The sequence below is a fragment of the Vanessa atalanta genome, chromosome 5 (genome assembly GCF_905147765.1).
Source record: "Vanessa atalanta chromosome 5, ilVanAtal1.2, whole genome shotgun sequence".
In the NCBI taxonomy this organism is placed as follows: Eukaryota; Metazoa; Arthropoda; class Insecta; order Lepidoptera; family Nymphalidae; genus Vanessa; species Vanessa atalanta.
This window is the reverse complement of record NC_061875.1, coordinates 4,340,858-4,353,098: the sequence shown is the minus strand read 5'-3', so window position 1 is coordinate 4,353,098 and position 12,241 is coordinate 4,340,858. Positions and strand designations below refer to the sequence as shown.

At 30.8% G+C, this 12,241-nt stretch overlaps 1 protein-coding gene across 3 annotated transcripts in view; it reads left to right on the top strand.

Annotated features, from left to right (window-relative positions):
- The window catches only part of LOC125063976 (glutamate receptor-interacting protein 1), a 308,367-nt gene extending 301,321 nt beyond the window's left edge, over positions 1-7,046 (top strand). For all 3 annotated transcript variants that reach the window (XM_047670731.1, XM_047670730.1, XM_047670732.1), the window contains 5 exons: positions 187-306; positions 646-1,161; positions 1,654-1,853; positions 2,575-2,682; positions 6,224-7,046. In XM_047670731.1, the coding sequence (XP_047526687.1) occupies positions 187-306; positions 646-1,161; positions 1,654-1,853; positions 2,575-2,682; positions 6,224-6,295 (1,016 nt within the window). In that variant the 3' untranslated portion in view covers positions 6,296-7,046. The remainder of the gene's footprint in view (positions 1-186; positions 307-645; positions 1,162-1,653; positions 1,854-2,574; positions 2,683-6,223) is intronic.
- The last annotated feature ends 5,195 nt before the right edge of the window (positions 7,047-12,241 follow it).

Below are 12,241 nucleotides of genomic sequence, written 5' to 3'. Positions count from 1 at the left end.
TAACTTCCTTATTTAATATTAAATCTGAGCATAATTAATTCATTCTTAAGACGTGTACACATATTTTTAAAAACACATGTAAATTATGAGTATTATCAATTTATTTTGTGTTCGACTAACAGCAATTATTATGTAAAATTTATTTAACGTGATGATTCATTTGTTTTTAATTTTTATATTCCTTAGATTGTGCTGAATCGAGCGTAAGAGATTCAAGTCATTCAACTTCCAGCCCGGGACTATCAAACGATAGTGCAGTAGAATCCTGGGATCAGAACACTCCCGTCAGGACTAGTGCTAATTGTGGTAATAATATAAACATCTTTAGGTTTTAAATGTGATAATACCTTTTAATATTTCAAGATAATATTTTAAAAGAATTGCATTTACCGTACCCACAATCTCATTTCATAGTATGATAGCGCTAAAAATATGATATATAATCGTATTATCTCAATATTAAAATACACGTATTAAACAGTCCCAAAATAAAAGCAATGGAACAATATTTTATCAAATTATAATTTTCTTTAAAAAAAAAACAAGTAAAAATCAATCGCCTGAATTAAAAAAAAACGTTTCCTCAAAGAAAACTAAACTAAAAGGTTTCGGCTTTAAATATATATTACCAACGTTCCTTTTTAGGTAATTCGGATGTAATAGAATATGCGGTACCAGATAAAAGTCGAATATTAGATAAGCAGCCCTACTCACCAACAGATGAAGATAAACTTATGGCATCCAGTTTCAATTCGGCGGCCCCTTACAGCATTCACGATCTACCGCTACCTAACTACTCACTAAATAATTCTCTCAAGACTTTCCATTACGAAAATACTTGTATAATACCAGATAATACTTTGAAAAACAAACAGAATATAACGAGAGAGGACGACGTACAGCAAATAGAAATACTTACGTCGAATATGAAGGACTGCCAGTTACATAATATGGAGAAGTCATCCTGTAAATGCGATTACGTCCAAATGGGACCGTACGGTATCGTTTCGCCGAAAAGTCGACGACCGAACTGGGATAGCGATTATTTAAATAATGGAATTTATACCGTCACGACGCCTCAAAAGTCTCCGCTAAAACCGACCGTGCCAGGAACTAGCTTTCAATTCTCTGCTAGTCCTATTTATGAAAATGATATGCCAAGTAAGTTTTATTCTTATATAAATAATTAATTCAGCCAGAATTAGATGTATATTCTCATGTAGCTCAAAATGAATGTTTCACCAAAGTTTAAAGTTCATGATTTAAGGCTACAATAATATGGTCTTAAAATAAATGTTATTTATTTTTGTCGAAATGTATGTTAAAGTCATATTTTAATTATCGGTTGGTGAATGTTTTTTTGTAAAATTGTTATTAACATATAACATAGCGCGTAAGTAAGTACATTTACGAGCTGTTAGTTTACTTTACAAAAATAAAATGTTAATATTTCCAAATAGAACAAACATTACGTAATAATTATTCCGAAGATTACGCTTATCACTTCACTTACAAAAAACACATAGATTTTTTTCATTCAATCATTAGCAGTTTTGCAAAAACAATTTCACGTTAAAACTAAAATTTATATTAAATATTATATAATGCTACGTTTTTTCAAATATCTATTAAGACAATCCTTATTTCTTACAGGCCTCTACAGTAGCGAAACTCTTTCACCCGCAAGAGGGTCCATACACCATGTAATTCTATACAAGGATGCTATTTATGATGACTACGGTTTTTCTGTATCGGATGGTTTATATGAACGGGGAGTTTATATTAATAGAATAAGAAAAGGCGGGCCAGCGGACATTGTCGGTCTGTTAAGGCCTTATGATAGAATCTTACAGGTATGAATAGATAAAAAAATAACAACTTACGTTAATATTTATTACAAAACGTCGTATCGAATTAACATTGCTTTGCTGAACTGAGATGGGCCAGCGTTCAGATAACGAGAACCTTTACGGCTTATTCGTGTTTGTAATTCATCTACTGTTCCAATTGAAGGAAAATATCGTGAGCAAAGGTTAACTTATCGAACGAAAATGGCTCACACGTTTAATTCACAAAATCACACAATGCCGCACTAATCAAGCAGGCAGGAGACCGTGGAGTGGAACTATTACAGGCTGTTAATTAACTTGTATTGCATTGCTATTGGCTGGTGGCATTGCTATATAATTCAAGAAATAAATAAATTATTTAGTACAATATGGAAGTTAAAATAAAATAAAAGTGAAAATATATATATATATATATATACCTTTATGAATACGTACAGCATTAAATAGCAAAATAGTAATAAACGATCAGGTTGTGTATATTATTATATGTTTTGATTTATTTAATAAATGTAATAAATATTTTTCGAATAGTACACAGAATATTCAAAATTTACGTCAGAATAAAAAAAAAATGCCCCAAATAAAAAATAGCCACTAAGTTCCACGATAAAAATAGGATATTCCAAAATAGAATTACAAATAAATAATTACAAGCATTTCAAGGGATTTTCAACCTTATGTTATTGTTTTGATAAAACTTATAGACTTTAATTGTTTGTTACAGGTGAACGGAACGAGAACGGTTGACTACGATTGTTGTCTAACAGTTCCATTGATAGCTGCTGCCGGAGACAGGCTAGAGATCGTAGTGCAACGGATGGCAACATCTAGAGTACGTTGAACATAATATTAAAGCTATTATATAACCATAAATAATCTGTGTAGCCGAGAAGGCACATATGGCTAAAACATATTGATAATAACTATATGACATAAATAAATGGGGGGAATGAACAAGCAGTGCAATTATTAAGATGACTTTGTTTTCTTTCAGTCTTAATTCAAGATTTACTTCTGACTATGACTTTATAACTAAATGAAGTCACATGATCCCTTTAAATATTGCTAAAAAATATTTTAAAAAACATACAATATGTACAATAAGGTGATGACTCAAGCAATTAAGTATATAGATTTCGGGTCACGATCAATTTTATTAATGACTAGTCGGCGCCTGCGACATCTCTCGCTTTTTATTGATAGTTTCACATCCAGTAGGCATTTAAAAGAAACCTATGTCCTTCCTTGAGGTTCAAGCTAGCTCCATGCCAGTTTTCATCAAATTCGGTTTAGTCGTTTGACCTTGAAAGTGCTCAAGAAAGACAGAGTTACTTTCTCATTTACAATATTAGTATAGACTATAAACTAACCATACCATAGATAAGAATAAAATCACAAGAATTTTCCATAGGTAAATGCACAATAAATTCTGCATATCTCAGTGAAACAACACAAATAAATAAGCAATTTTCATCCAGCAATGGCATATTTTTGGCCTGCTATTGTAATACCCATTAAATTGCATTATTTTTGTATACAATACAGTCTGATAATAGAAAAAAAAAACAAATACTACTTACTGATATGATAAAATATATATTAAAAAGATTTATCAGAATTTTTTGATATTTCAACCGTAAATCATTCAGCTTTCGAAAGATTCCCTTTTTTGATCCGTTAAGGCTATTGGCATATCCACTTATAGAAAATAGTACGGTTTGTTACTCAAGGAATAGTAGGGATAACTTAAAGGTTGCCTTAAATGTTCGTTGACTGAATCCTTCGATATTAAACTGACCAAAATCTAACACAAACTTTCTGATTCCACGGACATATTAAGGGGTGGAATTTGCACGATCGAATAAAACGAGCGACGCGGTAACATATTTTAGGGTAGGGTCCCACCTGTGCGACCAAGTGATGAACTATAACAAAATGGTGTCAAGTTGCTTTATAACACAGGTGTGACCAGGACATTGGTTTTTCGTTACGGTCGCCTTATGTTAAGTTGGTTGAATATATAATATGTTCGATCTTTGATTAATTTTTACTCAATTTAGTTAAAAAGGAAAATTTTAATTTCATTTATAGATATATCCCATCAAAAACATAAATTTAAAAATGAGAGCCAAGTTAAATATTATGATATATACCTTGGTTGTTGTCTTCAACGACAAAAGTGAGATCTAAATTTGTGCCAAGTTAAATAGTCCTTTCTGAAATTTATTTATAACTACATAAAATATCATTTCTTCTTATAACTTGGGATAATATATTGTTGCCTAAGGTTTGACTTGACTAGTTCTCATATACGAATTATAGCACCGTGTGTATTACACACGGTGCTGCTCGCCAGTTCTGTTACTAGAACTTGGCTGACACGCTTCCGCGTGTCTAGATTCATGTAATTAAAATGCAAGCTACTGGTTACTGCAAATAAGGTTATCCCTAAGAGATAGACATATACCATCGCGGACTTTTTAAGGTATACAATACTGTAGTACATTACTTTGATCTGTCTCGTAGGGTTCAGCCTTCGTTTGCAATTTAAGCGCAATAAACGACGTCACATTAGAAACCTGTAAAATTATCAGTATTTCTCATCTATATAATGCATGTGTTATACATATAAATCTTCCTCTCGAATCACTCTATCAATAAAAAACGCATGAAAATCCATTGCGTAGTTTTAAAGATCTAAGCATACATAGGGACAGACAGCGGGAAGCGACTTTGTTTTATACTATGTAGTGATACAAAACAAATAACTTATACGAATGACGATGGTCCAAAACATTGTGGTGACGTGTTTTAATTCGATTTCGGATTAAATTATGTTTTTTCTTTCAATTTTCAAGTATAATTTAGGGATATCGTGATATGTACTTATATTAATATTGACAAAATTTCGAAATGCGTTAGACTGAGCTGTTGTAGGATAAAAATTTCATCTTTTTAAAACCTTTGAGACTTATATCGACCCGCAATAAGCAGTTTACTTCGTTATGGCTCCATTAATGTTAGTGGACGGAACTCCGCCGTGGAATATAAAATAGACATCTTTATTTATATACTAGTAGTGGCCGCAACCACATTAAAACATTGGTCATAAAGGGTTTTCATGTAGTTTTTTGTGTCATTATTTTATAAGCAAAAGTATTCAATTAGACCTTGTAAAGGGCATTAATATTGGACATTAATGCAATGCAAGCATGAAATTAGCGCGCTTAAACAGAGTCTAGCCATATGTTCGTCGTCGATATAAATCGTTTAGATTGCGATAATTTAATTATACAAAGAGTATAACCATATGTTCGGGCGATTCGTTAAACGAGTCACTCAATTAAAATAAATTATCAAACATCATGTAAACAAAATGTGTTCGTTGGACTGTCTGACGTCTAATTGTATTAAATATAATAGTTTATTTTCAATTAAAAATTTTATTCTCACATGTAACCGTGGAAATGTATATGACATTTCCACTACAGTGAACAATGGAAGATTCTAATAAACGGGCCCCTTACGTCTTCCAGCGTCTATCCGAGTTTCGTTGAAATCATTTTTATTTGAACTTAACAGACAACTATATATATTGTTATTCTACATAATCATCGTCTCTTTGTAGTCTTTATTATCTATTAAAAATATATTCAAGCAAAAACTGCTGTGGCTTTTACAAACTAGACTTGACATTTTATATCTAGTAAGCCAAGACATTACACCTTGAAACATTTCAGTACTTAAATCGAGATTAAGGATTTAAGATTCATATCATTCTCCATAAAGAGACACTCTAACACGTTTTCACTAAATCGCAGCGAAGTAATTAATCTCTTTAAAGTGACGGCCTAGAAATGTGTCATTTACATAAGATAAAGCAAGATCAAAGGCAAAAATAAAAGAACTTAGCCGTAATATATATTAAAGGATATTCCAATATTTAATCTATACTCTTGCTTCCATGAAACCTTACTCTGAACACAATGAAAGCAAAAACAAAACATCAATTTCATGCTAAGAAGAATATTATTTATTTCTTTGATCCATATATTATTACATAATTCATAACGGAGTACATTGAAAAGTAGGCTTTACTAAAAAGGGAGTAGGGATCGTTTTTATATGACCATAAATTATTTAGATGGAGTAAACCTTTTTACATACGAGTGGCTTTAACGATTTTCCTAACGGTCCTTATTTTCAAACCATCATATTTTCATAAAGACATTAATATTCAAATTTTATAAACATAACAATTTGTAACTACTGAAGTGTCATGAAAAACTGGTCCTACTGGAAATATAAAACGAATTAATATATGTAATGAAATAATAAGTAAAATAATCAGATGCCATTTTCTCTTGTTACAGGACCTCAAAAATCACAGACTAGAAGATAGTTCCAGCCCAAGTGATAGTAGTATCGTGACTAAGACCATTTAGTGTATAACACGACTTTAGTGAAGTGACATAAACAATTTGAAGTTGTAGATTTGCGAGTTACTTCCTAATATCGTCGGTTAATCTAACATGTACTTACTATATTATATATAAGTGAATAATGTATTGTAAATTAATAATTATTATTATATAATGAATGATGAAGAGTGTGGGACTTCTAGGTATTTTGTAATGCTCAAGTCGCTCGTCTTCATTTAAAACTATCGATTTTATTATTGAAGATTGTTTTATTTGGAAAATATTTACATATATGTTTTGTTTCAATTAAATTCAAATATACAGCATTTTTATTGATATAAATTATATATATTTGAAATATGAAATAATTTTTTACCAAAGTTGTATATATAAATAAATTTACCAAAGAAAAATTTCAGCTATAGGTAATGTTTTAAATAAGAAGACAATGAAATATTTGATAAACGCTTTTTATATAATTCTGACATATGCTTAGATATGTTTTATATAATAGTGATTTTCGCTTGTATAAAAACGCAAAATATAAATATAATTCATAACAGTCATAAACTCCTGACAAAATAATATACTTCGTAAATTAGGATCAGAAATACAGCCGACAGCATTTCGGTCTGGATATAAGCCAAACACTCTATCTTTACTACAGAAATCTTCGAAAAATACAGCTTTTTAAAATTTGTTGAACAATATTTTAAAATAGAATCAGGTCGCTATGAAATTCGATATAAAAACATACATAGGACAGAATTTCATAAGGTAATATATTATAAAACTGTATACTAAAATTAACGATAAAATTTATTAATAAAACAAATAAATTAAAAATTTGTAACACACAATGTTGTTAACGAAACGAAATAAATAAGTGTTGATGTTTTTAATAGCTTAGATGTTTATCGAATAAATAGCACTTATTAGTATTAAAGACGATATTTTTAATGTATATACCTATACGTACTTACGTACGTTAAAAACTAAATATATTGTAGAAATACTGTTGTTGACAGACTGATAGGAAATGTAATAGATATTTAGGTAGAAATGGAATGTATTAATAAAAATATAAGTTTGTTTATTACAGCGAAAGACAAATATGATTTAGAAATACATTTTAATAAACATTTGAATTCAGTGACATCATTTTAAAAAACGAACACACCTTAACGTAACAGATATATTAATAATATAGAATGATTACATTTAAAAATTTTGTACTTAGATTTAAATCGTCTATGAATACTCCTATAGCATCGTGTTTCTGTAGTTACATTGTATAAAATATTTTATAAATATTCTTGAACATGATTTTAATAATTTTACATATTTCTCTATGGCACACAAGCTGAAGTCTATATTCGTTGCTCCTCGGCTGTTACTAATGACTTGGTTTATCAACTTGGAAATGTGGGATAATTTGTAACATCTTTTTTAAGGAAATATTAAAAGATATTGCTTAAATTTTAGTCTGTATTTAAAATGTTTTTTTTTTTTAGTTCAATTTTTTTTGTAATAATGAATAGTGAATAAAATTTTAAATTCTTCATGAAATACGATACGATTTGAAGAAAAGCGCCAATCAAAATATTTCAAGATAACTGGTTTGTTATATCATTTATTCCGATTTTTTTTTTAATTTATAATTAAAATATAACAATTAAAATTAAAAAATTAAAAATGTTTTCTGCTTGGTTAATATTTTAACATTAATTTGTTTTTTTCTGGATTATTCTTTAATATTGGAGAAATCGTATTCGTAAAAGTTAAATTAGTATATTGTTTTGTGAATTAAATTTCAAAGTATTTCGCACGAGCTAAGCTGGCTGTCTTGAATGAATATGAAATATGGGTCAGTCATGTATAATCTTAACTCTCCAATCCAAACTTTATTTCCTAAGGACTTAATTCACAGCGCTGGACTCGCGACGGAGTTCTGACTGTCAACATAGATCGCACGTATTCTAAATCATGTAAAATATAATATATATAGTATAGTATGAGTCATCTTTGAAGTTTCTTTCGTGATCATTGTAATAAACCAGTAACACGTAGATAGTGATTTTTACATTTTATTTTTGTACCCTAAAGTAATAATTTACATTATTTGTCAATTATATAACTAACGAGGTATAGAAAAAGCCTAGCTACAGTCGACTTAATAAAATTATATGCGTGATTGGGTTCATTGTTTTATTTAAAAATATATATTTATTATTATTTTGTTATACATATTTCATAAAAAATAAACTTCTATAACGTAAAATGCTGTGTAATAAAAAGGAATAAAAATTAAATGTGCACTAAATTAGATTTTTTACAATGTAGTCTAGAGAAAACGGTTTTTAATAAGGTTAAGTGAAAAGTAAATCTTATCCAATTTTGGCGAATAAAATGCAGCCGTTTTATGGAAGTTGAGTGTGTTCACAGCGATTACCTATATTACTAATGTATTGTAAGTAAAAAAAACATTGCTGCTAATCTTCATCAGAGTAGAAAGCATATTGGAAACAATAATTAACTTAAAAATTCAAATCCATATTTTTTTTTATTATTATATATATGTATATATATAAATGGTAATAACACAACGTATTGTGTTTCTCTACGTAGGCCTTTATGAGTCATCCACTAATGAATTAATCTACCGCCATAAATCTTTCTTTTTTATTGCTGTGTTCCGGTTCCAACGTAAGTGCAGTGATTATGGGCGAAGGTATTTCATTATGAGGCCTATTTATTTGTCTTTTTTTCACAATAAATAAAAACATTTGAAATAGAAATGATGCGATTAAAAATTAATCGTGTGCTAAGTAAAAGAGAATATTGTAATATCAAATTTATTCCAACTCAAATATTATTCAAGTTCGCAAGTTAAACATTTTTTTTTTTACAGCCCTAGGACCGCTCTCTACCCAGTCAGTAATCTTTTTCCGCTCTCTAAAATTATTAATTTATCGTAACAATTTAGTAAATTGTAATTAAGAATTATCTTTAACTTTCTGCACATCTACGGCTGGAGCTGGAGCTGGAGCTTTAAAATAAGACCATAACCGATCTCGTAGAAGATAAAGTTTTTTTTTATAAGAACGCGTGCATCTTAACCGATGATTTCGGGTTCAAACCCAGGCAAGCGCCACTGAATATTCATGTGCTTAATTTGTGTTTATAATTCATCTCGTGCTCGGCGGTGAAGGAAAACATCGTGAGGAAACCTGCATGTGTCTAACTTCAACGAAATTCTGCCACATGTGTATTCAACCAACCCACATTGTAACAGCGTGGTGGAATATGCTCCAAACCTTCTCCTCAAAGGGAGAGGAGGCCTTATCCCAGCTGTGGAAAATTTACAGGCTGCTAATGTTATGTAAAAATGGTAAGTAGTCACCACCGCCCTGTAGTTACACTGACTTATTCACCCTTCAAACCGCAACACAACAATACTGAGTACTGCAGTTTTGCGGTAGAATATCTGATGAGTGGGTGGTACCTACCCAGACGGGGTTGCACAAAGCCCTACCTCCAAGTACCTAAGTATATAAGAAGATTTTGGCATTAACGTTTGAAAATCTTATTAAAAAAAAAAAAAAAACTATTTTAATTTTCGAATGTCTGATAATTGAATAAGTTATAACAAAGTTTGAATGAAGTTCCTTTTAATATCAATTCTACTGGAATATTATACAATAGCAAACTTTTTCTATCGTCTACGCACGCGTCTAACTTGACACTTTATTGTTCTTTCAATTGTCTTTTCATTATAAGCACGCGTTATTAGGTGATGAGATATACCTACAACTACAGAATATGTACTTACTACTATTATATACTTTGTTGTAGACATTTGATGTAAGTATTATTTCTAGGACAACAGTGTACCCGTATTGGTACTGTTTTTCATTTATAACAGAAAGTTTCACAGACAAAATCATAATAATATTACTGATTGATTTATTACGCTCGCTCTTGTTGTATTTCCTAAGTTAACTCCTGTGAGTTCAAGGACACAAATTCATCTTAACAAACAATTACGTCTAAAAAAAATGCGTATCTGCACTGGGACCGCTGAGGCTTTATACATTAAATGTTTTGAATGCTTACAAATCCCTACTTTGGTAAACAATATTTTATTTTTTTATATATCAAACTTTACTTTCTGGTTTAAATTTTCTGGTGACTAGAAGATATTGAATATTTTATTTATGAAACCATAATCTGATGATTTAATATTCTAGGTTAAAATACTGTTCTATTTATTGTTCAATTTGTAATAAAATTAAAATATTTTTTGAAGAAAAATGAATATCTATAATTATTTTTTATTGACAAAATCTCTTATTGGAATGAAAATGACGTAAAAGTTACCACTTACCGGATCCATTGTATTACTATTAATGATAGTTTGGACGAAACAAAATAAATACAACATATTAAATAATTTAGTGAATATAAACTGAATTGGTCAAGGCGTTTCGAAGTTACACGATCTCAAACAGGCCAACTACGAGCTTTGACACGTTAGTATGCACTCGTACGGATCAAATCTAGCAAGTGAATTGTAAATCAGTTCGACCAAACCGATAGAGCATGTGCTAACCACAACCACTCTGTGGCTACCTCCTTCACTGGCGATCCTTCTAAACTGATATGGCTTAAGACCTTTAAAGAAAAGAGCCTACTCATTTCTTAAAAGCTGGTAACGCCCCTGCATGCCTTCCTCTACTGCAGCTGTCCTTGTACCGTAATAGGTACTTTCCATCATCATCATCAAGAGCCTTCTGCTCTTTTAGCAACCATGCTATAAATAGTAATAATACAATTAAATATTGAATTTTGTTTAAAATTGCGCCGAAAAGAGATTGATTTAAAAAAATATTAACTAAATGTCACATCTAGTATAACAAATACTCCCAGGCGACTGTGGTGTTCATACGATTATGTATTTTAGAAAAATGAATGGTAAAACATCGAACATAATGTAATATACACAAATACAAAAGCCTAGTACAAACATAAACTCATTGGTTTTTACCGTATACCTGTGTCGTCAATTTATTATTATTATTATTTTACATTTAATAACTAAGGAATTGCATCTTAATTACTATAACTTGATAGGTGAGAGTCTTTTTAGCCGATCGAGGGTGATACTGTTATAGTATAAGCCACTCTGACTTCCCCGTGACTGTAGCGACTCGCTTATAATGCTTCCGTTCTTATGGCTCATGTCTCTCGGAACACAGATAAATCCGTTGAACCTATGCCTGAACTCTTTCCAGCTCATCGGATATGCCGTTCCATGGGATTATGAGAGCGAGGGAATAATTATTGAGCGTTCATTGTTTCGTTTGTGAACCGAGATGGCCCAATGGTTATAACGCGTGTATCTTAACCGATAATCACTGAATTTTCATGTGCTTAATTAGTGTTTATAATTCATCTAGTGCTTGACGGTGAAGGAAAATATCAGGAGGAAACCTGTATGTGTCTAATTTCAACGAAATTCTGCCACGTGGAGACAACCAACCCGCGTTGGAGCAACGTGGTGGAATATGCTCCAAACCTTCTCCTCAAAGGGAGAGGAGACCTTAGCCCAGAAGTGGGAAATTTGGAGGCTTATTAATGGTTAATATTGTTCATTTTGTTTATGATATATGTACAATTTACATACGTAGGTAGACGAGCAAATGTGTCATCTGATGGAAAGAGATGGTCATAGTTAAAGTCAAAGTCAAAAATCTTTATTCACGTTAACGAATCTTTTGGGTCCAGTTGCACGAACGGGCTATTCATGCAATCTATAACCTCTCTTGCAATACAAAAATGGTATTAATATCCGCTGCATTACAGAGTAGAATGGCATAAGACATAATTATACTATAGAAATAAATGAAATACTACAAGGGGAACCATGCCAACGTCAGTCAAAAGTCTCAGTTTTTTACCGCGTAGTTT